The following is a 26449-nucleotide window of genomic DNA, read 5'->3' as shown; positions in this document are numbered from 1 at the left end:
AAGGTCTATTGTTTAGGGAAATGATTTTATGAGCAAGGTCAATCTGCTCTTTCCTGAGTTTTATGGATGCTCGCTGATCGTAAATAAAGTTTTTAAAGATATGTAGCAAGAAAATAAAAGCCTAAGTCTCCATGCTGTGATGTTACTGTGGAGAAATCTTATCTTCTCTAAACTTTTGTTCCTGTTATTGAGCTTTTATTGTGTTTGTGGTTCTGCTACTAAAATCAAGACTGTTGTGTCACTTTATCAAGTGTTATAGGATTATTTTAATCTAATACTGCAGCTTTTGTAATCTGATTACACTATCAACAGTTATCACTGACAGCCTGCAGGTGATGGAGGGTGATGACATGCGCACCCCTTCCTCTCCCTCCCTCCTCCTCCTCCTCTTCCTCCTCCTCCACGCTCGGTAAAGTGGGAGCATTTTAACGTCAGTCTCGTGCGTGCCTCGTGCAGTGTTCATGCGTGGAAATGCGAGTGTTTGTGTGGCAAGGTGGAGGAGTTCCCACGAATCTCCTGCAGACATATTTTCTGAGGCTGGTTCGTATAATCTGTCAGATTAAAGCAGCTGGAGAAGCTGGTGCAGCGCATTTAAGAGAGTGAAAGGTGCAACATTCATTGAAATCAAGTAAAAAACGCAGATTTTTTTTTTTTTCTGTCTTAAATAACAGCTGAACCTGTAAGAGCCCTGTCCGTGGTGCTGAAACCTCCTGCGACCTCTACCTGCTGCGAAAAGGCGAATTTCTGCTCCGTAAAGCGGCGATTTGACGCAAAATTGAATCCACCAGACGCACGGGAAGCCGAGGACAACCTGTTAGCTTCTCCCGGATTATTCCGCCTCTGCTGCAAGCGCGTCCCTGCTGACACCCAGGAGGAGACGAAGGAGAAGGAATCCAGGGTATTTGACTCCTAATCCGCATACCTACTGACCTACTTTGTGCAAGTTGGGGCGCAAACCCGCGGCGCAGACGGAGCGAGAGGACGGTGGCGGAGATGGACATGATGTGGAGACAGTGGTGACCCTGCAGGTGGGGAAACTTCGAGTTTAGACCAGGTGAAGTTAAAAGGAGGAGGAAGAAGAAGAGAAGACGGGGTGATGAAGAGGCAGGGGTGTGCGGAGGCAGAGAAGGTGATGACCGCGTCTCTTCACCTGGACGCGGGGCTCCTCCTGCTGCTGCTGGCCTGCTGGCTGACACCGGAGCTGGTGGGAGCAAGTGAGTGTCTCTGTGACTCTTTAGGTTTCACTTTTTGCTAAAAATGTGATTTTAGTGAGTTAGAATGAAGTTTATAATAATTCTTATAGTGAATCTGTGGATAAATCTGATAAAGATTTGGTTTTATTTTCCTCTGCAAACACTTTCTTTACCTAGCTGCTCAAAATTTTAGATCCCCCACCAACCAAAAAATAAAAATAAAAAATTAAAGCTTCACTTTGTGCAAAAAGTGCAAAATTCAGATTATTTTCAATGCCACGATCCCAATGTCTGCTGTATTGATTACCTTCCTCCTCGCTTGCTTGTGCACTTCAAACTCTCACAGTGCACAAATACTTGAGGTGATTGTAAAATTCTTACAAATACAATCTAAATCAGGTTAAATTTTCAGAAACACATGTCTAAATTGAGAGAAAACTTCCAAAAAAAGACTTAAAAATGTCACAAACCTTAGATTAAAGAGTGAGAATGAGGTGAGAGTTTGGAAAACAGGTATGAAAACTGGATGTTTAGAGATCCCCGTTGATATCAGTAAATTAATGCACCATATTGTGATGTGAATGCATATAATGGAGAGCATCTTGTCCCTGACAGCAGCACAGCTTTCCATGAACACGCCGCTCCGCCTGTTTGACGCGGGGTGAGTGTTGGGGGTTGCTGCATCGTGTTTACTGCTCATAATTTAACCAGACAAACAGCTGTTATAAACCTGTCAAAAGCTTAATTTAATGTTTATCCTGGGATTGGAATTTCAGAGCGATCTCTCCCCCGCTCTCAGGTCTCTTTAATTAGCTGCAGCAGGCACTTAAATCATCCCTCCACCGCTCACATTCCTGCTCCCTTTATCTTTCTGCAATGGTAAAATCAGAGCTACAGCTTCTGCAAATGAAACCAAATCAACGCTGTCCTCTTTGGCTGATCACCAACAGGCAGCTAATCCGCGTTTACGAGCCTCTCTATTGATTCGCCCCATGAATGTGCCTCTTATTCCCCCCCACTTTGGCCTTCACCTCCTCTGCTCCAGAGCTCGTATCTGTCGGGCTGCGTCCTGCTGCTCCCTGCCTCAGGGTGAAACAAGGATTTTCATTCATGGGGAAAACAGCCGGATCAGTGTCAGAACAGAAGATAAATCACCAGAAAATGTTACCAAAGGCAAGGAAAACAAGTTTTAGCACAGATTTATTTACTTCTCAGCCATATTCGATTCCAGAGGATGTTTTTTTTAGGTCAGCAGCTGAATCCTGGAGCTACAAATGACCTTGCCAAGAGGAAACAAGTTTGTAGCGTGGAGTCTTTCAAAACATTTTTATCATTTGATTTGCACTGATTGCAGGTTTTTCCACTTTTTATGGAATTATTCTGAATCCAGGTCTCAGGAACTGTATTTTCAGTGCAACATTTTGACATTGTCATCATTATTGATGTGCAAGGATACCCATTTGTCTTGTTACAGAGTATTGATGCGCATTAACACCTGGCAGTTTGCATATTTAGTGTTTTGCACCTTCAAAATCCTGATTCCTCCACCCTAACTGTCTTTGCACTGGCTTTTGTGGCACATATTTGACTCCAGATTATTCCAGCAGCTCAGAAGTGAGATGTAAACACAGTAACAGTCTTTGCTACCTGTTGAGTCTTTCACAGAGGACACAGCATGACACTGCAGTCAGGTCAAATGCTGGAGGAATAGCTAACTAAGTTAAACAAGCGTTGAGAATATTCATGATGTGTATTTGTAACAGGAATCAGAAATGAGTCCTCATGTTTAAGAGGATAGAGTTTGTCAGATTTGTAATCCGTCTCCAGGTTTTGTTGAACGTCTCAGTTCCCAGGTGGAGATTTGGCAGGCGGTTTATTTTTCGACCCAAAAATCCAAAAGTGTTTTTTGGAGAGGATTTCAAAGCAGGAAGCTGGAGCTTAGCAGCTCATCAGGGATGTCAAAGATGCACCGCCTACGACCCCAGGAGGTTTTTATTCAGAAAGGGTCAGCGTGCTTCTTTATTCATGCAGGACGATTCCTCTACTGGTTCCCATCGCTGCTCCGCTCAGTGTTGATTATTTATTCTCTCTGTTGGCTTTGGCTCTCACAGAAGATCTCGATGAGCCCGTGTCTTTGTTTTCTTGCACTTTATTCTTGGTTTTTAAGCATCACTGCTCTGCTGCTGCACATAAACTCACTGAGCTCTCCCACAGTTTCTTGTGGGACTTGACTTTATTTGTCCGTTCGAGGGCGAATTTAAATTCTCCTCTAATTGCTGACATTTGGGCGCAGTTCAAAACTATTTTTGCATAATGTGCTCATTAATCAGAAAATGCTAAGCAAGTTTCAGCTGACCCAGAGAAAGTTCAACATTTAAAAGTGTATCTGTAAAGTTATGACTCTTTTTCTTTTTTAAACTTATCTCCAGTTTCCTTACAGAGACTTCATCTGTGGCTGAAAAGAGCTCCTACCCAGAGCCTCTGTGAGCACAGACTGTCACAGTTTCTCCAAGAAAAAACAGGAAATGTCAGCTGAAGCAAACCACAAAACCCCAAAAGAGTCTCAACTGAACTTACAAATACAAGAAAGAGCTAAAAAAAAAGAAAGATTTGTTTTTAAAGTGACCACACAGGAGACAAAACGTCTCAGAGATAGAAAATGTGTCTGCAAGACGTGCAACCATCTGTAAGAATCAGAGGGTTATTGCTCTTATGTAAGACTTAATCTTAATCAGCATTCACAGGTTGTAACTGTATCTCCAGCACACACACACACTCACACACACACACACACACACAGACACACAGAGCAGAGGCTCAGTGAGTGGTGTGGAGCCATTAGCCAGATTATTCTGTCTGAGTGTATCAGCAGACTGTTTCTCTGCAGTGATTTATGATCGACTGTCCACTCGGGGTCGTACGTCACTGAATACTCCTCTCGGTGAGAAACGATGTAAACACGCTGTCACGGGGCCTGTTGCCGCTGTTGTTGTTTTTCACACACGCTCACACACGCTCATTGTTGGGTTGTGAGGGGCTGCAGGTTGGGTTTGATAAGAAAAGTACATCTCCTGGATGCTTTTATCGGCCCCTTTGTGCAGGCACTGAAAGGAGCATTGTGTGGAAGGATCAAACTGTGTGTGGTGTGTTTTTCCAGATGTCTGCAGGACAGTTAAAGCGAGACAAACGAGCGAAATCTTCTGTAAACACAACACCCCAGGTGCCAGCTCAGAATCTCTACCCTGTGATTGGCTGATTGCTTGACACAGCTCGGTGAAGGGAGACCTTTGGCGTTGGGAACATTGTTCCTTGCTGTGACAGAAAGACGAAATAGACACTTGTGTTTTTATTTTCAAAATCTTTTATTCTGTGAGTGAAAGCTTGAGGTTGAAGCTCATTTAGGAAAAGAGGTTTTTCAGATTCATCAAGGGCAAACAGACCTGAAAGAGGAGCTGAATGCTTCCTGAAATGTTTAAAAAATTATGAACAGGCATGAAAAATTAATCCGAACAAACCATCTGAAATCATGAAGGACAAACAAGGGCATCCAGGGTGCTGTGTGTGTTTTAGCTGGAGTGTGTGTGTGCTCTCACATGTTCACCTGAGCTGCTATATTTCATGATTTAATCAATATCTACATCCTCCTCCTCCTCCTCCTTGTTTTACCTCCTCTCTTTCGCTCCTTCTTTTTCTAACATTGATCTTTTTCTCCCTCTGCTCCGTCCATCCGTCTCACTTTGCCCTTCGTCTCGTCTTTTCTCCTCCCTCCGAACCACAAGATTGAAAATTCACTCTCCCATCTCGTGATTCCTGCCCGAGATAATTGCTCTCTCTTCATCTTTTTTTATTTTTTCCTCTGACTCATTCATCCCCTGTCCTGTCATATTCCTGTCCTCCTCTTCATCCTCGACTCCCCCCTGACTCTTTTCTCGGTGTGTATAATGTAACCGCAGGAGTCTGTTCGGCGTGTGTGCTCTGGCAGATGAGAGTGGTTTCAGGATTTAGCAGCCGTGACGTGCTGGAGTTGGGGGGGGAGAAGTTGCTGTCATTGGCGGTGACAGGGGAACATGCTCTCAGTGTGGTTTCTGTCTGGGTCTGTGTGTATGTGTGTGTGTGTGTGTGTGTAGGTGGTGGAGGCTGAGATTTTTCTGCTTGTCTCTAATATATGTACATATGTTTGAATTACTGAACGCCGCCTCTGAAAACATCTCCTTAAAAGTCATGAGTGGATGTTCGACTTCCCCAAGTGTGCAAACATGAATGTGCATAAAAACGCAGAGTAATAAACACGTGTTGTTGTAATGTTTGGGTGTCTACAAACTTCCCGACTCCAAACCCTGATCCTAATCTGACAAAGTGGCTCAGAAATGTGAGCGATGCAGCTGTTAACACCGTGTCCTGAGTCATTTCCTCACAATCAGACATCCAGAGTGTTGTTCTGCAGTGGCTGTTTATCACGGATGTTTAATAATTATACAGCGAGGATTTAGTCACAGAACAGACGCAGCAGCCAGTTCCTACGCCCACAGAGTCAGGAAATAGACCAGCATGCACTGCAGCCACACATGCTGCTTTTTCTCGACTTGAAAAACTCCCACTTTCTCAGCTCTCGCTGCTTTCATTCAGTCCTCCCACTCATGCTGAGTGCAACAGGTTCGTACGCCCTCGCTGTCAGAGGGCATGCTGGGAAATGTAGGGTGACAAACTGAAGCAGACAGGGCAGATTGAAGACCTGCTGGACTCTGTCACAGATCACAATGTGGAAGGAGTGAAGTGGGTTTTTCCTGTAAAGGCGCTGAAACAGTTGTTGGCAGGAGTGCTGAAGGTTTGCACAATGAGCTGCGGTTAGCTTGTTAGCCTGAGACATGGTTTGACATTCATGGTTTTTCTCCACGGAGCTAGATTGGATGCTTTTAGGCTGAATTTGTTTCTTCTGGCCTGTTTGGAGGGTTGGCGTTAGAGCTGCCGCCTCCAGCCGCCTGGAAATGAGCCGTGAGCTTTGTGTTCACCGCACAGAGGAGGTGATGCTGCTGTGGATTCAGGAGCACTTCTTGGTCAATCTATACAACAGCAGACCAAAAAAACGAACCAAAGCTGCTGTGGGAGTTTTAAAAAAGGAGAACAAAGGATTAGAAGTAAAAGAAACCTTAAAGGAAACCTGAACTTTGAATGCACTTTAGCAACTCTTTGCCATCCATGCTCCTGTCAGCGGTTTACCTTCTGGCTGACAGATCCCTCCCACTGACAGGTGACACTGTAACAACATAATTAGTGTTATTTCTTTTTCCTGTCAAAGGTTATAATCATAAATCTGATCTGTCCATTTCCAAACCACTCCTGCTGTGTCTGAATTCTTGCTCACGTTATTTTGTCTGTATGTTTCTTTCTGTCAGTGAAGGTTTATGATCCCTTCTTTTTTCTCCAGGTGCTTGTATTTCTTTTTATTTTCCTGCATGTTTTCTCCATCTTTTTGTTGTCTTTGGATTTATTTGTCTCCTTCTTTCTCTCCTTCTTTCGCTCCTTAATGTCCTGTTTTTCTGTTTTCTCTCTCTTGTATTGTTGCTATGTAACAAGTTTTTCTTTCTTCCCTTCTTCAGGAAATAATAAAACCACAGGAAACTCACTCCTCTTCTCCTCCGTCTCTTCAGAGGTCTCGTCCTTCCACTGGTGATTTAGCACCTTAAAAAAAATCCCCCTCTTAGCAGATACTTCCCATTAGTTTCAATCTTCCTCCAGAGATTCATTAACACCAGCTTTAATATGTGTGTGTAAGTGAGTGTGTGAGTGATTATACATTTACATTTGAGCCGTTTAGCTGACACCTCAGTTCGGTGATTCACAGCAGCAGGGTGGACGTGGAAATCGTCCTCGCCAGCGTCCTGCTGAAGGACGGCGAGGACAGGCGTCTGATGAAAACAGACAACACACATGATGGAGTGTGACTGTGTGTGTCCAGATAGAGCGGGACATTCAGAGGACGGCAGAGATTGGTTTATTACCTCCTCGACATGTGCTAAATGTTGTCCTCTCATTTTCCTTTCTGACATTTCTTTATTGAATTTTTCCCCTGGAGGAAACAAAACAGGAAGCAGATAAATGAGTATTAGCTGAACAGAGTGGAGTTGCAACTTTATCTTGTTCTCAGTGCTGATACTAAAAGTGTGTGTCCCTGTGTGTGTGTGTGTGTCCATAGCTGTGCCGGCGGCCCCTGTGAACGTGTCAGTGACCCAGCTGAGGGCACACTCGGCCATGGTGACCTGGAACGTCCCTCAGGGTGACACTGTCATCGGATACGCCATCTCACAGCAGGTAGGGCATTAAAGTCTGTGTATTATCTCTGAATGAGTGTGTGTGTGTGTGTGTGTTTTTATGCCTGCAGCTCCAGATTGATCTCTCTTAATTGGTTTAATCCTTAAAAAGCTTGAAAAATAATTTGTCAGACTGCTCATTAAATGAAGCCAATCCGTCACACGTCAAACCTCGCCTGATCTGAACCTCTTCCCGCCTGCGCGCTCGTTTGGTTGAAGGCCAATTAATTTTTCAGGGATACAAATTGAAGGGATATAAATTATGAAGCCTCTGCCCAGAAAACTTGAATTGCTGCCACGCTCGGGGCTCAAAAACAGCCCCTCCGAAGCTGAATTATGTATTTCTTGTGATTGTTTTTATCTCCCGGGGAGAGGACTGTTTTCTGTTATTTTGTCCTCCTGTGATCCACGGGGGATTCTCTAAAACGCTGCGTCATTCAGGAGGGCAGGACTCCGGTCACGAGAGGCGTCTCCTCTAAAAGTTTGGAAATGTCAGGGGAGTTTCTCTTAAACTTGTTGAGAAGCTTGTTCAGGTCACGACTTGATTACTTTTTTTGTCCTTGTTACAAAAGTTCCCAGCCTTAAGAGGAGCAGGGGCTCTGGAAGTGTCCAATTAGGAAGAAGAAGAAGACAATTAGCAGAAGAAGAAATGGTGGAGCAGAGATTGGAATATTAGAGGGAGCATTGGGTGGAGCAGGATTTTAATATCTTTATTAAAAAACAAAGCTGAAGGCTGTTAAAATGTGACTGAGGTTTGTCGGAGACGATGACTGAGCAGTGTGTTGGAAATCTGTGGCGCTGACCGTGGTGCTGAAGTAGCAACTAATTTCTTTTAGTGCCTTTTCTCTCAGCTCTCACTGCTATAAACTTTTTATTATGAACTCCATATGCTGAAAAATATTTTAGTCTTTGTTTTTAGTTTCATTTTCCAAAAACTGGTGCTTTGATTAACTTTTATTTGAACTACTTCTCCATCACTTTAAGCCCAAACCTCCCTCCGTGTTTTCTTTCCTTGAAATCACAGCTAACAGCTGACTCACTCTTTGGATATTTAGCCACAATGCTACCATAAAATCTTTTCAAATATGCTCTCAGCATCTTCAGAAGAGCCCCCAGGAGGATACATGGACCCCGGGTTGTAAACGACCAGACTTCTCTCGTTTAATTCTGCTAATAAATCACCTCATTATGCTCGTCTCACGTCTCCTGTAACGCCGCCTGCTCACTCAGCTTGGTTCATCCTAATCAGTTTTTACCTCCCACCGTTCTGGCATAAAGCAGAATCAGACATCAGACGAGCTCCGAGTGGGAGTCGTCTCCATTAGTGGAAATTATTTGGCTGGGTCCCGTCTCGCAGGAGAGACATCCACGGCGGCGGAGCTGCCAAACGACTCTGTTTTTTATTTATTTATCTTTTTAAAGTCGCCTCTCTTCTGACTCATAATCCATCAACCTCTTGGCATTTTAACAGAAAACAGAGGATGGGAGTGTAAAACATCTCCTGTCATAACCTCACACTGTACTTATGCAAAAAAGAAAGCTAGTATGGCAGGTGAAGCAGGTAGATGTAGCAGGTATCTTATTTTCTGCTTGTAAAAAGACACAAGTATGAAAATCTATACTTCCAGGATTTCTTTGAGGCCCCAAAAAGACGCAAATGACCATTTTAGTTTCCATTTGGATGCACAAACCAGCTGCTGCAGGAGATTATTTCATGTGAATTATCTTTCCGTGACAAAGTGAGTCTCAGGTTTTGTGAAGGAGAAGTGGGATGAGGGAATCTGCTCAGACAAAGACCTCCTTCACTCATCTGAAGTTGTTCCAAATCCCACCACGGCAAGATCTCCTCCGCCTGCAGAGATTCACACGTTACGCAACACAGCTTTCAAACTCATGCGCACGGGAGGTAACCCAGTGTGAGGTTTTATTTTAGAAACGCACAAACTCTCAATAAACCTTGCTCTGCTTCTTAAACCCTGCACAGAAGGTAAAGAGATGATTGACGCGTATACGTGGGCGGACGTTAATCAAATAAATCTGCACTGCTCCTGCAGATAGTCTCCTCTAATCTGTGGGCGTCTCTTGATGTTTCCTTAACCTGCAGAGAAAGAAGAAAACAGCAGATTGTTTGTTTGCTGCACCTTTCTGCAGAACAATATAAAGCTGTTGACTCCTTTCTCAACCTAAAAATAATTATCAGACTAAACTTTATCTTCACCTGCAGGATCAAAGGTCAGTCTGCAATGAAAACACATTTCACTGAGGTTATAACCTTTTAAAAAATGCCTGTTGAACCAAGCTAAAGGCTAAATGTATCAAAGAGGACGGAAGATTCTGGGTGACCTTTTATTTTCTTTCTTCACCGTGCTGTAAAGGGTAAACAGTATTTTTTTCTGCACAGGAAAACTTTAAGAAAGCAGGTGCTACAAGCTGACATCCATGTGCAAAAATACATCTTAAACTCCAGCTAACAGATGCATCGTTACAAATCGAAGTCACTAAAGTCTTGCCTTTTTGCACGAATCAGGTGTTTTTTTGTCTTTCTGGCTGAAGCTCTGTTTGGCCAGTCTGTTTAAAAGTGATGGATTTTTACTTTTTTGGTCCAGAATCTTGCGTAATCACAGCTGAGTCACCTAGTTTGATTGAAAACCCTGATTACCATCCCTTTCAACTGCACAAAGAAACCGTCCATTGTGGCCTTTTTGTGTTTTGGGACAATAAATCTTTCATCTCTGATCCACGTCGCTCTCAGAGCTGCCAGAGGAGGGTTAGACTCTGCTTTGACTCTGCTGAGTCTCTGGTGATTCAGACATCTGGACCGCCTCGAGCGTCCTGCCAGCAATTTTATTTATTGACTCCTCTTTAGCTTTTAGTGCTTTACAGCCACTTTATGTGCCGGGAAACTTGTGTGTCACTCTCGACTAGACTTTAACGCCCACCACAGGCTGGAGCGAGGAGTTCAGTCCAGGGAGGAAAAGTTGTTAGTGCTGCTAACACTTTTATGGATTAGAGAAACTCCTCAGTATAACTTTTTCAGTTTACAAGCAGCAAAACTTTGGCTTTTAGTCTTGAATTAACTCCAAAATAAAGGTATCACCTCATGATTTTGAGCTTGGTTTAAAGTTTTGTGTTTTCCTCTCAGAGGCAGGATGGTTTGATGCAGCGCTCCATCCGTGAGGTGAACACATCAAGCCGCTGGTGTGTGCTATGGGACCTGGACGAGGACACACACTACAGCGTCCAGGTGAGACACAAAAACACACACACACTAACATGCTTCAAGCTTTTTTTAATGCTTGACCTGATAAACTTTACACGCTGAAAATAGTCCCTGAGAAACTTTCCCGCTCCGGTCACCGTCTGTTTGCAGTCCCCACATCACTCAGGCTCTTATTAAGACAACACAAAGTAATAATGAGGGGAATTATTCACCATCTGGCCCTCCAAATGCTGTTTTTAATAACTGCTAATTAAACACAAGGCAAACAATTGATGAAACGCAATCAGAGCCATTAGTCCCAACCTTTACTGCTTTACTGCAGCCTCCTTGGAGATTTTAATAAATGCTTGATTGAGTTTTTCTCTTGCAGAGAGCAAAAAATTAGCTTTTAAAGATTGATTTATACTTACAAAGGCTTTGACTGTCCGTTGATCACAGGAGATGAAGTTACGAGCTTTGGAGGAAGCCAGTAGCCTACGAGAAGAAACCGTCTCTGGACGCTTCTAAAAAAGTCTGTAAATGTCGTATGCGCAGCTTGAATTGGAAAGCTTCGTTAATTTTAAAGTGCTTTTAAGAAATGAACTCGTTTTCTTATTGACCTCCCCTAAGTGAGTAATTAACTCCCTCCTTCGGTACAGTTCTTTGTTGAATTTCTTTAATCAGACGCTGCACAAACTCTCTGAAGGAGGAGGATCTAATGTGACTCCATTATCATGACTCTATTAAACATTTTATAATCCATTATGGCTTAATAGACTGACACAGATTGTCCTTCAGCTGGAGGACTCGGTTAAATACGCTCGTCAGCAGGAGGATGTCCTGCAGGGGAGTCATCGAGCGAGCGCGAGCACTGAAGCCTCGCCAACACCGGGAGCTCGGAAAACTCTGACTTTTTCACCTCTGACATTGATGCAGAGGAGAGGAGCTGTGAATTTCTTCTTTGGAGTTTGGTGGACAGTCTCATCCAGAGGGGGCAGATAGATTAAAGATTGTGCTGACAGTTTGCAGAGATCAGATGTTGGAGGGACACATTCAGTCCAGTTTCTCACAGCAGATTAAATGGCACCTACTCATACGAGGCATCCTAGTTTAAAGACTTCAACCTTCAACTTTATAGCCTCTCACCTTGCTGCAGAGGAGAAAGCTGAACTTTTCCTGCACAGTTTGGTATGCAAAGTGAGGGTACGGAGCCTGTGCTGCAGTCTGCGGAGATCAAACTCAACAAAGAGATGAAACTTTGGCTTCTTTAAGATTAATTCAAGGACTTTTTTCCTGCTTTGTTCAGAGGATGACTTGCAGCAGCCTCCAAGGGAAACTCAGACCTTTTCACCTCTGACCTGGACAAAGAGTTCAAAAACTGACCTTTCATCTTCTGGGTTTGGTGGATTTGGAGTTTTTGCTGACAGTTTGCAGGGATCCAACTTGAAACTTTTGAATTACAAATGTCCTTTGGATACTTTTAGATTAATTCAAAGCCAAATGATTTCCTCTTGTTGTATTCTGTGTGTAGGCGTGAACAGCGGCGTCTGAGACCTCTGGTGGATCTAATAGTGCTGCTGTGATGGATTCCTCTCTCTGTATGATTGTTAAACTTAATACTTTCTGTTATCAGACTCCGCTGTCGCTGCTGGAAATATCTCGCTGCTCTGTTTAAACAAGATAAACATCAAGCTTATTTATTTCCTGCAGTCATTTTGAAGTGGGTTTTCACTGCAAAACGTCCCAAAGAAGGTCGCAGGATGAGTCCTCAGCTCACATCTGTATTCCCTCGTTCATCTTCTGCTTCTTAACTCCGTCCTCTAACGATCATTCAGGATCCCAGCCAGAAACCCAAGCACCATTTGCTGGCTAAATATCCCCTCTGTGAGCCAGCTCCTTGTCATTGTTACATAATGCCATTCTCTGGGATGTACTCAGTGTTTAGAAGTCTCATTTGGGGTCTGAGTGCAGATCCATCTTAGCTCCACGATTCTTCTCTTTAGGTGCAGTCTGTGGGGCCGAACGGGGACAGCCAGCCCAGCCGGGCTGTCCACTTCAGGACTCTGGAGAAGACAGACCATTATCCTGCTGGAGTCCTGGACCACCGTAAATAAACACACACACGCACACAAAGGAGAAAGTTAGACTTCTCTCTTTGACAAAACGAAAACAGGCGGCACCACATCAGGGATTTGTTACCTCAGAAATACAATGTTGTTTTGCACAAAGCTTTACAGAGGTTTTGTGTTTTCATCCTCAGATGAACCAGCGATGGAGGGTCTGGGGATGAGTCCTCACCTCCAGACAGGAGAGCTCCTCATTATCACCACCGTGCTGCTGCTGTGGGCAGGTCAGACCCGTGTGTGAGTGTGTGGGAGTGTGAATGTCCATGAATCCTATTCTGGGACTCTTTATTTGCTGTCAGTTCATTTATTCCACAGTGATGCATCATGGTCCATGAGATCGGGTGCTGCTGTCTGGTTTGTCTCTAAAAACTGGACTTTCAATGAGCTCAGAAAAATCAGCTCTGTGTCATTTTCCAGCTAATCCACGTGGGGATTAAACTGTTTATCTTCAGAAGTCACAGGATTATTTCTTCTGCTCCTCCAGGAAAAAATAGCATGTTTTAAAAATATTCTGCACAAAGTTACACCCTCAGATTACACACTCCTTTCCAAAGCTCTTTATTTAGGCAACTTCAGGAAGTAAACTCACAGAGATTGTGTGCTTTGATGCGGTTTAGTTTGGGGTTTAGTATCATGAGGACTTTGCAGTTGTTTGGACGTGAAGCTCATTCTGATCTACAGCACGCTGCAGTGTTTGCTTCATGGATATCAGAGGATGCATCTGAAACAGGCTGGCTGCGCGGTGAATTAAGAGACAATTAGGAAACTGCTGAAACTACTGGCTCCCGTGGAGAGCAGCTGAGCCGCTGCATCTCCTTCATTCAGAAAACAGGATTTTTCTCAAGTGTTTGGTGAATGTTTCTGATTTAATCAGAGCAGCTGGAGCACTTCATTTTCTCTCTGGTACCTGCCCCATGAACAGACTGAAAGTTGCTGCTTCATGTGGTTTGTAGAGACATAAAGAGGCAGGTTTCTTCATCTGAAGCTATAGATACCCTCTGCCCTTTTATTGTGACTCTAACGTGTCCCCTTTCTCCACCTCAGCCGTCATCGCCCTCTTCTGCCGGCAGTACGACATCATCAAAGACAACGACTCCAGCAGCACCAAGGAGAAAAGCAAGCGACCACTGGTGCGCTCCACCTCCTACTACTACAACGCCTCAGCCGGAAGCTCGCCCATCTACCACAATGGAGCCGTCCGCAGCAGCAGGGTGACTCTGAAACCTCCTTTAACTTCATCACACCACTGCAGCATGTGTCTCCATTTTCTGCATCAGTCTCGTCAGGCAGGAGTGTGTAGTTTCTTCAGTAGAGCCTTTGTAGTTTCATCAGGGATCTCCTAGCAACTAGAGCTGCTGCCATCACGGCTAAATATAAAACGAGCAGAGGAGCTTCAGACACTGTTTGGAGGATGAAATAGTGAACTTGTGTAACCCAAAACATTCATACACATACCGTACATACACAAACATTAAAAAAACATTGTTAGATTTTTCTCCTTGAAGTGATAAAAACAATGGCAGAAAGACACAAATTCCACGTTGTCTCTCGATTTTTAACACAGCTTAATAAAGTTCGACAGCACAGCCTAAGTTTATAATGACTTAAGAGATTAAAAACTAGAGTTTGGACCTGATCCAAGCTGCCTGTGGACAATGATGGATTAAAAAATAATGGGTATAAAACAGCGATGGTGCTTAGACTCTGTGCTGAGGATGCATGTTGATGGTTTGGAGGCTCAATCCATTAAAAGCGAGTTGTTTGGGAGCTTGAGGGCAGAGAAAAAGTTCAAAACAACAGGAGAACATCTGCAAAACATGACTTATTTAACTCCCGGATACCTGACTAGGAAGAAATATCACATCTGTGAGATTATATTTATCATTTTTAGTCTTTATATAGAAAAAAACAACTCAGACCTGGATGTTATTGTATAAGAATCCAGCAAAGCCCTGTGGGAGTAATCAGAAACGTGCAGTAAATGTCAGCTCATTGATTGGTTAATAATTGACTGACACCTGTTTATGAACGGTAACGAGGCATGTGTCTGTGCATGTGAATCCAGCCCACACTCCGTCTGAGGTGCATTTATCTGACCCTGTTTATGACTCATGTGTTTATGAATAACTGTGTGTGTGTGTGTGTGTGTGTGTGTGTGTGTGTGTGTGTTTCAGATGCACAGAGCCTCCTCCTCCATCAGCATCATCAGGGTCTGACTGCTGAGTTTATTTTTATGAGCCTGAACATGACGTGACAGGTGAAGCGGTTACCTGAGGACCTTCTCGACAGGATTAAAGTGACAAACGGAGCATTTCTATCCCTGGAGAGAGGCTAGCTGGTGTTAAATATGAGAACTAATGCAGGACTGCTGCCCTCGAGTGGTTGAGGACTGTACCTGCAGCAGAACAGGAAGTCAGCCAGAATCACACACACACACACACACTTTACTTCATCTTTTCTTCTTTATTTTGACACCAGTTGTGAATATTTACCAGCATGACAACCAAACTCTGTCTTCACTTAATCAGTTCAGAAGTTTTTCTTCACTATTTTGCTTCAAATCTTTGTTTAACTTTGCCTCGAGTGTAAATATCTCCGGATTGATACTGCGATGTACATTACTAACACCAAAACTAGTGTATTATATGTATTTATGATGAATATGTACATAGAGCAAATCAAAGTCTTAGTATTTTGAGTGTAAATCAAACAGTAGTTAAACTTTAGATGATAATGATAAACACTAAGTTTTCATACAGATAGTTTAAAATCATTTAATAGAATCATCTGTGAGGTCTGTTTATGCCATTTTTTAAAAATCATTTTAGGAGTATTTGTGATCTTACAATTCAACATTATGCTTTTATCTAACTTTAGACAAACTCTCTTTGTTCAGTTTGAATTTTCACTTTAGTGTAAAATATTTAAGCAATAAAAAGCTCGGTTCACCTGCGTGTGGAGCCAGCAGTGCCTAAATGGACTAGTATGGCGTCACCCCGCTGTGTTTATCTTGATTAAGTTTGTCTGCAAAAGCCAAATCTGTAGGAGTGTTTCAGGAAGCCGTTTTTGATGCTTGTACTTTTATTTTGAAGGTAATTTAAAATACTAGATGGACACCAGAAGATAAATAAGCTACAAGTTTTTGGGCCGAGAAACACAGCCCACGAGGAAATCTGAAACCTGCAACCAGAGGCATCATCTCTGCCCCCTCACACAGCGCCTACAGGTCAAAGTTCAGCCCACTTCAAACACATATCACCCACTTCTGCATTAATATTTAGGATAAAGAATGAATGTTTGCCTGGAGAAGAGGAAGTTTGCTCTCTTACATGAGATTAATAATTCATGATTTAGTCCCTGGCAGCAGTTTCTTGAGTGTTCTTCAATGAGACCACACAAGAATGAAGGTTCAAGAGGAGTTTTCAGCTTTTGATAGAAATGTTTCTAGACAAGAAATAACAAAAAGTTGGTTTGACATACCTATTTCTGATCATTTTCACCTGAACAAAACATTTCATCTGTTTTTAGGGGTAAGACAACATGATTTTGAACATCCAGGATATGTTTTTATGAGGTATAAGAAGATAAGGTTAGTTATCTGGGTTAATTTCTAACTCTGTGAAAGAAGCATCCAACAAAAGAAATCATTTTCAACAGTTTGACAGCTACAACTTCTGCAATAACAAAGTGCGCTTCATGCAGAATGCACACTCAGCATGTCCTTACGGCATGCAATACATCAGTATGATTAACAGGTAACCATGTGATCAATAACGTGTGGAATCAACCTTGAGTGGTTTTCTGTCGATATCTGCACTTACATGACACAAGGAGAGCTCTGTGTAAGGAGCTGTGGTGTTGAGATCCTCTGACAGGAAATAAATCTTTGTTTGTCCTTGAAAACATTTCTGCAGTCTGTGTCAGTCACTTTATGCTGTTTGATTGCAGTGTTAGGGCTGAACATGTCATCACAGTCATGCATCTGCAGGTTTACCTTTATTTTTTGTTGCAGTTACCTGTTTTGAACAGCAGATAGCGCCCGAACTCCATCGGATAGCCTGCTGGCTGCAGAAAGGAGAGAACAGATCATACCTTTTACACCTGAGGGAGCTTTGGAGTTTTATCAGTAAGTTAAGTTCATGTTTCAGACAGAGATCTCCATTTTTTCAGTGTTACTGAACTTATAGTGGAAGAATATATTCAGATATATAGCACACTAATTAGTTTCAAGGGTTATACCAACAGGGTTCCCTTTCTGTCAGCACGCACAGGTGTCCACAAGGTGGCGTTGGTGGTGGTGTTCAGCAGGAAAACAGATGTGTCACATCACAGCGCATAATGGATGCATATATTCCTAATTAATGCACACATATATCAGAGGGAGGCAGACGATCAGGTTAATTTGAATAGAAGTAAATGTCAGCATTCACCACCCAGTGAACATGAGCTACAGCTTTAGGGCCTCTGGGGTCAAAGGTCACAGGGACATCACACACTGCAGGCGCTCTTTGAACTTTAGATATTGGAATATGAAATCCTTCTGCTGTGTTTGGGATTCTTCCTCTTCTGTAACAGCAGGAAGACAAAAGACAGGAAAGAAGGAGGGAAGAGGAGGAGGAGTTTCAGGCTAGAGGTGATGTAAAGGGCAGGCCACTGAAATATCACAGCTCGCCCTGAGGCTCGTCTTCTCTGATGCTCTGAGGGAGTTTGTGACAAGACAGGGAGTGGAGGAAATTCATATTTGTGTCTACGACTCATTCACTTTGGTGAAACTCGTCTTTTCTTCAGTCGGCTGTTTTTTAAGGAGTGTAGAGGAGTTTTGTGCTGGAGTCCTGCAGGTATTGGAGACTCCAACTTTCTCTTTAATGAGATTTTAATCTGAGGTGTAAATCACCCCCCTCCTTCCATGCTGACATTTAAAGAAGTCATTAAGCAGTGTTAGGTGGTAGCAGAGGAGCACGGTGGGAAATTATGTCCTCCTTCAATAAAAGTACATTCTATTCTATTATTTTATTTTATTTTATTTTATTTTACATTATATTATTTTATTTTATTATTATATTATATTATATTATATTATATTATATTATATTATATTATATTATATTATTTTATTTTATTATTATATTATATTATATTATATTATATTATATTATATTATATTATATTATATTATATTATATTATATTATTGTTTTCCAAGTTGTAGCTCTTTACCTTTAGGATTTTGTAGAAACATATTTCATTTTCCCCATTATGAAATATCACAGGTGTCCCACTCAATGACTGAGAGCCCTGGCTCTACATCCAGAAGTTGGGGTTTTAAAAGCCTTGTATCTGAGGGGAAAAAACAGTAAGGCTTTAGACTCAGTTTAGGGATTTAGAAATCTAAAATTCATTTTTTTTCTCCTTGATTAATGTTGTCAAAAGTATTATAAAAAATAAAATAAATGATTAAAAACGTAAACGCTTGTGGAAACATCTCTAATTGTGTTTGTTTGGTGTAAATTTTAGAGTCCGAAAGCTGAAGAGCAAAGAAAAAAACCGCCAGGATCCCCAATACAGCATTATTCGTATATGTGCGCGTGCCATCATCTCACAGCGCTGACAATTTCTCACGCGCCACAGTGCCAGCACAGATGGGTATAAAACGCCGCGTTGATCGAACGTCTGTGTCAGTTTGTCTTCACCTTACTTAAGAGCAGATTCCTCTGCCTAGAGAGCAAGTTCCGCCGCTTTACTAAAAAGCCAATTCCTTTACTTCACTAAAGAGCAAAGTCCTGTAGCATAGTGAGGAGCGGAGAAGAAAGAAGGAGGCCGCTCAGCACGCCATACACCTGTTCTGCCGACCCCGCCCTCCTCGACCTGGTCACAGAAGACACCGCCGCTGGACGAAGGAGAAGGTGATAGCAGCCAGGCAGCCGAGCAGAAGACCTCAAGAACACAGGGGAAGGTAATTGCCGACATGAGTCCTATGAAAAGAAGTAGACGGCGGCCGCTCATCTCGTCATCCACTTGGCTCGTCGACCCCACCCTCATCTGCCAGTTCAAAGACGACGCCGCCGCTGGAGGAGTAGATGACAGCAGTTGATCAGCTGAGAAGAAGAGTCCAGGAACGTGGGTGGAATCAGCTGCCGGTGTAAGTCCTGTAGAAGAAAAAAGACAGCCGCTCATTTCGTCACTCACCTGTCCCGGCGATCCCACCTTCATTCTCCTGATCACAGAAGTCTTAGTAATTTTAACTTAGTAAAGTTATCTTCACCTTCCTGAAGAGCAGATTCCTCTCCCTAAAGAGCAAATTCTGCCGCTTTACTAAAAAGCCAATTCCTTTACCTCACTAAAGAGCGAATTCCTGTAGCATAGTGAGGAGCGGAGAAGAAAGAAGGAGGCCGCTCAGCACGCTATACACCTGTTCTGCCGACCCCGCCCTCCTCGACCTGGTCACAGAAGTCGCCGCAGCTGGACGGCGGAGGAGGTGACAGCAGCTGAGAAGCAGTCTTCAATGAGCCTGGGTTATGCCGCTGCCAGCATGAGTCCTCGAGAAGAAAGTAGACGGCCGCTCATCTCGCCGTTCACCTGTCCTGTTGACCCAAACCACATTGACTTGGTATCAGAAGACGCCGCCAAAGGATGAAGGAGGAGGTGGTGGTTGAGCAGCCGAGAAGAAGACGTCATTGACCTTGGGGGAGATTGCTGCCGGCGTTCTCATCGAAACATGTTGGTTACGTCATAGTAATCCCAGATTCTATGAATATAGGCACAGACGTCTAGAAGCATGTGCAGTCCCAAACATTTCTTTCCTGCCATTATGCCCCACCACATACAGTTGCCCCAATCACGTCCGCATCTTAGGTAACTCATATATGTGTGAACAGCTATTTACTTCCATAAACCGCCTTTCATCTTGAGATGACTTGCGGTGTACCAGAGCCTTAGCCTTTAAAGGGCTGCGCATATATTCATAGAATCTGGGGTTACAATACGTTACTAACTCTACTTTTCGATGGGAATGCCGGCAGCTACCTTCCCTAGGGTCTATGAGGTCTTTTTGTCTGAGGCTCAACTGCTATCACCACTTCCTTCGTCCAGCGGCGGCGGCGTCTTCTGTGACCAAGTTGGTGAGGGCGGGGTCGACGGGACAGGTGGGTGACGAGATGAGCGGCCGGCGTCTGTCTTTAAAGGGACTTACGCCGGCAGCGACGTAGTCTATGCACCACTGTATCGCTACAAGCAGTACACAAGCACATTATCTACACCAGCTATCAACCCATAAATGACTGGTACTCAGACACAAGAGTTATAGAATATGAACGCCAACTGTGAATGATGACATGATACAGGAGCACCAGAACACCTGGGGCTGCAGAGTGAGGGCGTAAAAACTCAGTTATCCAAGGAAGTCAGTGTTACCACTAACACATCAGTCCTCACAAGAAGCAAAACCCCTAGTCAAACTCTCAGCCACCAGATGCTGCCATTTCCTCCTCATGGAGGAATTCATAACAGTCCCTATAAATCTTTTTCTGTAAACACGTAATGACTAAATGTATGTAATGGTGCAGCTCAGTCCAAGTTTGAAAGCTTTTTGAAGGCTGCTCTTATAGACAAGTTTATTTATATACTCACTTCAGCAAAGCAATTCAAAGTACTTTACAGATTAACATATTTAAAGACAACATTTGAAATTCAATTAATAGCAGATTAAAAAAATTAAGATACAATAAAACACAATATTATCAGAAAAAGAGAAAAGGGTTCACAACAGATTTTAAAATCCAAGCATAAAAGTAGTTAAAAAAGTTATTAATATGACGGCCAGATGACCATAACACTGGTGGCCTTGCCTTAGCATAAAGTGAATAAAAATTGTGGTGCAGGCAACTAATTAACTTGAAATAAGAGTAATAGTTTGTAATTTAAACTGACAGCTAATGTCAGTGATATCTGTTTTTGACTGTGTTGATTGCACTTTGTGGAGAGCACATTAAACAATGGTTTAATGGGAAAGGACCAATTGAAAGGTAAATATCTTTCTCATCATCAGTAATCTGCCATCATCTGTATTGGATTACATGTTGAAAGTAACCAGGGTCCCTGCCAGTAAATCTGTCTTGATGCTGGCGGTCTCTGTGCTGGCGGTGATAAGGGTTAAGCTGTATTGAAGCTGGATGGATGCAGAGATCAAAGTCTGCAGTCAGAGCCTCCCACCAGTTGTGCTCTCCAGATAAAAATACCTGATGCTCCTGCGATGCCACCTGGTCCAGCCGGAGGGCTTCATGAGGCATGAGGACCCCCCAAAAAACAACCTGTTTCTGCTGGCGCTGAGCTCAACAAGACAACAGGTGCTGTCACATTAATTCATTTACTCACACATATAATAATATCAAAGGAACTCAGAAAACCTTCCTGTCAATCATCATGTCCATTAAAATAAATTAGATCTTTATCCAATTCTGTTATTGATTCATTTATATGTCTACCTGTCATAACGCAGCATTGAACAGGCTCCACTATCGATCTGCAGGCCTATTAAAACCTCCTTGGGAACATCACCCTCTTTTTTTAGAAGGAGGACCTTTTCCAAACCATAAAATCAATTATCTTCTGACACATGCAGAAGAACATGTCACATTGTTGCAGACAAGAATCAGGCTATGCACAAATCAGCGGTGTGATATACAATGATTTAAACTCTTCTAGGTGATCTGATTTAGATTTAATTTGTCTCCAAAAAACAAAACAAAAATTGATAGCTTTCCTTTTGCCTTTCTGTTTAATTTTAACTGAACCAACAGGATGACAAACAGGTCTAAGATTTTATTTACAGGCCTTTATTTTTACTCATGGCAGCAGAAACAGACTCCTTTAATGCCATGTATATCCAAAGGGCTGCAGAAATGTCAGGCAGCCGGTGGCTGTAAACACACACTCACACGCATGCATGCACATGTTGCCTTGTGTTTTAAAATATGATGCATTAAGATTTACAGGAAAAGCTTTTAGACATATTTGGCTTACCTTCACCTCTAATATTTAACTTAATAATCAAAGTTGAGTTATGTTTGCCTTTTCTTTTCTTTATCGCTGTGTTAGCATCATACAATTAAATGTGTTTCTTTCAATTTGATGCTATAATATTTCAGGGAAAAGAGTAAAACAGGTTTCAATGGAACATTTCCACACTTTAAGATAAAATAAAGAATTAAAGCAAGAAAACAGATTTTCAAAGAATCAAAGTCCAGCAGCAGAAATGTTCATTTATTTATTAAAACATGGACAGTGACAGTTCACTCTAAATCTACAACAGTCTACCAAATATTAGCCGATTATATTCACAGCTATGTGGCTTAATATGTTGTTAAAAAATGTAAGGGACACATTTGTATAAAACTTTATCTACACAGGCTTCAGAGCCCAAAATGAAAATGTAAAACTGGCTTGAAAAAAGCTTGTTGACATAAAAATTAAATTAATCTGGATCATAATTCTGTTTTAAGGAAAAAATAATAATTCAACACTTCAGTTTTAATTATTTTGAATCCAGTCCACAGATGTCAAACTATCCAGAAATGACAGTTGATGTTGAAGCAAAAGGAGTCTGATTAAAAAAAGGTGCCCTTGTGTGTTTTCTCTTTTCTCTAGAACGGCAGCGTGTCGAGGAATAACTTATCTATTATCGCAGGCGGCGGCACCAGATCCTCCAGCTTCAGGTAGAAAATCCTCTGCAGTCCCTGGATGCACAGAGTGCGCAGTTCACGCAGTTTTTCCAAAAGTCTGGACAGAGAGTTGGACCAGCAGTCTGAGGCCCCGTCTCCATCCTTCAAACACTTGACGATGTTGTTCTGCAGCTCCTCCACCTTCTTCGGCTCCTTCAGTCCGTGTCGCTCTGATAAGGTAAGACAGATCTGTCAGGTGTGTGGTTTATCTGATTCTTTAAACACAGACAGGTGAGGTTTTCTCCTGCAGAAGTAATATAAAGGTATGGGAGAAGATGTCTCACCTGTGATCAGGGCCAGTGTGCATATGCAGGAGAAGGTGGACACATCCAGGTTCATCCTCTGCAAACTGGCAGAAAATTCAACAATGCTGTCAATCCATTCCCCAAAGCCCCGCAGACACTGGAGCCGGTGCCACACCGAGCCATCGCAGAAGATCAGCTTCCCCTCCTCAGGCTTGGATCTGAAACACAGCATCAGCTTTCACTAAAAGTAAAAGTGTTTTTGGATTTGTTTCACAGCAAAAATCAAAGCTTTTTCTTCTTTTACCTGTAAGATAATCGTAAAACAAAGAGCTCCAGGAAAGCTGAGTAGAAGAGGAGATCTTGGTCGTGTTTAGGGAGAGAGGTGAAGCCTGGGATCTTCTGCGTCCATCCTCGAATCACCTCCATGGATCTTGTCAGGAGGTCGTAAAACTGCCTCACGTGCTGAGCGTCGTCTGCCAGAGGACTCCCTGGACTCTCCTTGAACTTTTAAAAGGTCACAGTTTAGATTCATGAACTAATCCAGAAAATACCTCCAATTAGAGCTCTGACACGCCTCTGCACCTACTTTGAAGTAGTCAAGAAGCGACGGTGGAGGGTTCGATTCCACGTGTGCTCTGATGAGAGTGCTCAGGAGGGAGCTGACAGGTGCGGATGAGTCCGGCAGGGCTTTAGGTTTGGACGGCAGGCGACCCCTACGACCTTTGAGGCTGGCTGTCCTCACCACTGCACAGAAACAGGGACATTATCAGCTCTTTGTCTTTCAGCTCAGGTATAAACATGACTGTTGAGGTTTACCTTCTTTAACCATTCCTACAGCCAGGCACTTCTGGAAGCGACAGTATTGACACCGATTCCTCCTGCGTTTGTCCACAGGGCAGCTTTTGGCGGCCAGACACACGTACTTGGCATTTTTTTGGACGGTTCGCTGCATGGAAAGGAGAAAGGATGTGGATATTTCACTGAATCACACCTTCACATGATGACAAGCTTAGCCTGACCACTTAGACACTCTGAAAAGAGTTATCGAAAGGTTGTTTCTCACCAAAGATCAGGCCATAAAAACACACAGAACCATCACATAATTCTTTTTGGGCAGGGTTTTGCTTCACTTTAGTTTGGGGGGTCTTTAAAAAGCATTTCAGCACAGTATTAGTCTCTTGACAACCAATTACATGGAGCAGAGCTGTTCCAAAACGTTCGCTTTATGGCCACAAATTTGGCTTTCCCCACACCTTCGAGGCTTGGTCTAACTGGCAGCGGTGGAAACCTGTTTTAAGATCCTCTGGAAAGAACCTTTTTGTGTAAAATAAAAAAGCGTTAAATGATCCTTTGAAAATGAACAGCAGCACTCCTGCTCCTGTGGGCCCTCAGATGCAGAATAAAGCATTCAGTGAGGCGGACAGGGCAGTCTGGGTAAATACAGGGTCGTGGTCATTCATAATTTGGAGAATGACCCCCTGGGAATCTCCTCCAAGGAGGAGGAAGGGAGGGTTTTCATTCAGGGCACGTTAGTGGTCATCTTCATACAGGACATTTGGTCCTAAACGTTCAAGTGTCAAGAGATCAAAACGTGTTTGAGAAGAGCAATCACTCATAAAGAGGCCAGTCAGATGTCCCAGTGGAGATATTACATTAAAGCTTCTAGCTCCAATTATAATTTAACTGGACTAAAGTGTGCAGAATTTCTGGAAAAAAGGAACCTTTGTCTGTTTTGAGTTTGCAGGATTTTGTGTTTGAATGAGCAAAGCATCAGATTTGCATGCACCCCTTGCCTTGCCATAAATACTCCTTAAACTTTTTAAGGATTAAAAAGAAATTTCAAAGAGTTGGCAAGTCATAGTTGCACTTTTTCCTCCGTTTGCATCAAAAACCAACCTTGAAGAAACCCTTGCAGCCCTCACATGTGCGCACTCCGTAGTGCTGGCATGCTGCATTATCCCCGCACACTGCGCACAGCCCCTCCGCGTTCAGCGCACCTCTGCCGGGGGCAGAAGAGGTCTGGTGGTAGTCCATGAAGTGGTGGCTGTGTGCGAGCTGCAGAGGGTGGGGAAACCCCACCCCGGGCTGGTGCTTCCCCAAAACTCCGGAGCTGTCCAGCGGCTGGTGCGTCCCGGCTGCGTCCAAGGTCATGGAGACGTGGAGGGATCCGTCAAATTTCATGTGGTGGGTGCTGTGTGGTGCGTGTTTGAGGGAAAACAGTGAAAATCTGGAGAGTGGGTTTTTCCTGTGCGCTGCAGCCAAATATTCATGACGGAAAGTGTACAGAGAGCCGGAGTCCTCCCACAAATGTCCCGGTGGAGTCTGAAAGTTGGGTGTCATGTTGTGCGGTGATGGTGAGCGGTAGTAATAAACAGAACCAGGTGAGGTGATAAGCTCCTCTGGTTGGTGCTGATTCGGCTGATACCTTGGACAGCTCTGTGCATCCTCCACCTTTACGCACGGAAGCTCTCCCTGCACCGGCATCTGGAAGAGACACTGCGGCTTCACGTCGTACCCGGAGCTAAAAGTGTCACCCAAAGGAGCAAAGCTTGGACCCGAAGTCGTTGCAGAGATTTCACTGTTCGTTAGGTCCATGCTGAACTTGACAAACTCCGGGGTGAGGAAGTCACAGTTACGCTCTCCGGTGGTGCTTTGAGAGGCCGGACTGGCTCCTGGAGGAGAGGAGCCGCACTGGGTCTGGACGCACGGCATGATCCCTGCAAACATGTGCGTAAAGTGGAGAGGGGACAGTGTGTGTGGGTAAGTAGTGGAAACATTGATTTAAATGATTACTTTTTAAGTGTGCTCGTAAAATTATGGAAGGAAAAAAAAACATCACAACCTCCAAACAACATCTGAAAATAGAGAAAAAAAAACCTCGATGCACAAACTTGAAGAGCTTGTTACCTTAAGGCTTCAGTTTTCCTATTTTCCAGAGGATTTTCTTGCCAGTTGGACTTTCCCTAATGTAAAACAAAATCAGTCAGAAACTGACTTGATGCAATTCTTAGAAATTTGAAGAGAAAAAGAAAACATGCAAATACCTCAGAGCTCCATCCAGCGCAGGAGGACAGGGACCAGTAATCCCATCTCTTGTGGATCTGTAAAGCAAAGCTGCAACCAGAGGAGTGTCCACTCGCTGTCTGGAGAGCACAGGAAATGACTGCTCACTTCTCCCACTTCTACACTGGCTGCCAGTGACACCGACAATGTGCTTTTGTTTACGCGGTGCGCACCAGTGTGCCAAACCCTATTACGCACAAGATCCAAGAGGGAGGGGTGGTGTGTTCCACTGAATGTGTGCGTGTGTGTGTGTGTGTGTGTGTGTGTGTGTGTGTGTGTGTGGTGGCCATTGACTGGTGTTGGCACAGAAAGTGGATCATGTAATTTGGAAATGATGCTTTTACCCCACTTTCCTGTTTGAAGCATGTTAAAGGGAGTGTGTTGCGTTTTTATGGATTAAAGTTATGGCAGCTACATCAAGCAGATTTCTTTTGGCTGTGATGCAAAAAGGCTCAAGGTCAAGTCTTGAAAGTAGGCATCTTGTTTAACAGCTGTTCTTTAATCTGTGCTTGATTAGAAAACAGGGTTTGTACAGATTAACGACACAATTAAGTGAGAGAAATACAGTTTGAAATGTTACAGTTATGTCATGTGTTGAAG

The 26449-nt window shown here is 43.3% G+C and overlaps 2 protein-coding genes across 4 annotated transcripts; one reads left to right on the top strand and one right to left on the bottom strand.

The window, feature by feature from the left end:
• The first annotated feature begins 413 nt into the window (after positions 1-413).
• On the top strand, positions 414-16731 carry LOC141786062 (fibronectin type III domain-containing protein 4-like). 2 transcript variants are annotated; one of them, XM_074664770.1, is made up of 8 exons: positions 414-540; positions 672-1214; positions 7387-7502; positions 10644-10745; positions 12704-12806; positions 12961-13050; positions 13871-14037; positions 15001-16731. In XM_074664770.1, the coding sequence occupies exons 2-8, from the start codon at positions 1097-1099 to the stop codon at positions 15040-15042; spliced, it is 738 nt and encodes a 245-aa protein (XP_074520871.1). In that variant the 5' UTR covers positions 414-540; positions 672-1096; the 3' UTR covers positions 15043-16731. The 2 variants fall into 2 exon arrangements, with proteins under 2 accessions (XP_074520871.1, XP_074520870.1); XM_074664769.1 differs by having other exon boundaries at positions 438-1214.
• Positions 16732-22159: 5428 nt separating this feature from the next.
• Positions 22160-25960, bottom strand: LOC141786007 (nuclear receptor subfamily 4 group A member 2-like). 2 transcript variants are annotated; one of them, XM_074664699.1, is made up of 8 exons: positions 25831-25960; positions 25694-25749; positions 24683-25503; positions 23603-23732; positions 23373-23530; positions 23091-23290; positions 22826-23004; positions 22160-22711 (listed from the first exon to the last, which is right to left on the bottom strand). In XM_074664699.1, exons 3-8 carry the CDS (start codon positions 25496-25498, stop codon positions 22464-22466), a joined length of 1731 nt encoding a protein of 576 aa, XP_074520800.1. In that variant the 5' UTR covers positions 25499-25503; positions 25694-25749; positions 25831-25960; the 3' UTR covers positions 22160-22463. The 2 variants fall into 2 exon arrangements, with proteins under 2 accessions (XP_074520800.1, XP_074520799.1); XM_074664698.1 differs by lacking the exons at positions 25694-25749; positions 25831-25960 and having other exon boundaries at positions 24683-25519.
• Between the last annotated feature and the right edge of the window lie 489 nt (positions 25961-26449).

Source organism: Halichoeres trimaculatus, unplaced genomic scaffold (genome assembly GCF_033239565.1).
Source record: "Halichoeres trimaculatus isolate MK-OKI-2021-1 unplaced genomic scaffold, fHalTri1.1 fHalTri1_scaffold_24, whole genome shotgun sequence".
In the NCBI taxonomy this organism is placed as follows: domain Eukaryota; kingdom Metazoa; phylum Chordata; class Actinopteri; order Labriformes; family Labridae; genus Halichoeres; species Halichoeres trimaculatus.
The sequence above is the reverse complement of the archived record's forward strand: the minus strand, read 5'-3'. Positions and strand labels throughout refer to the sequence as shown.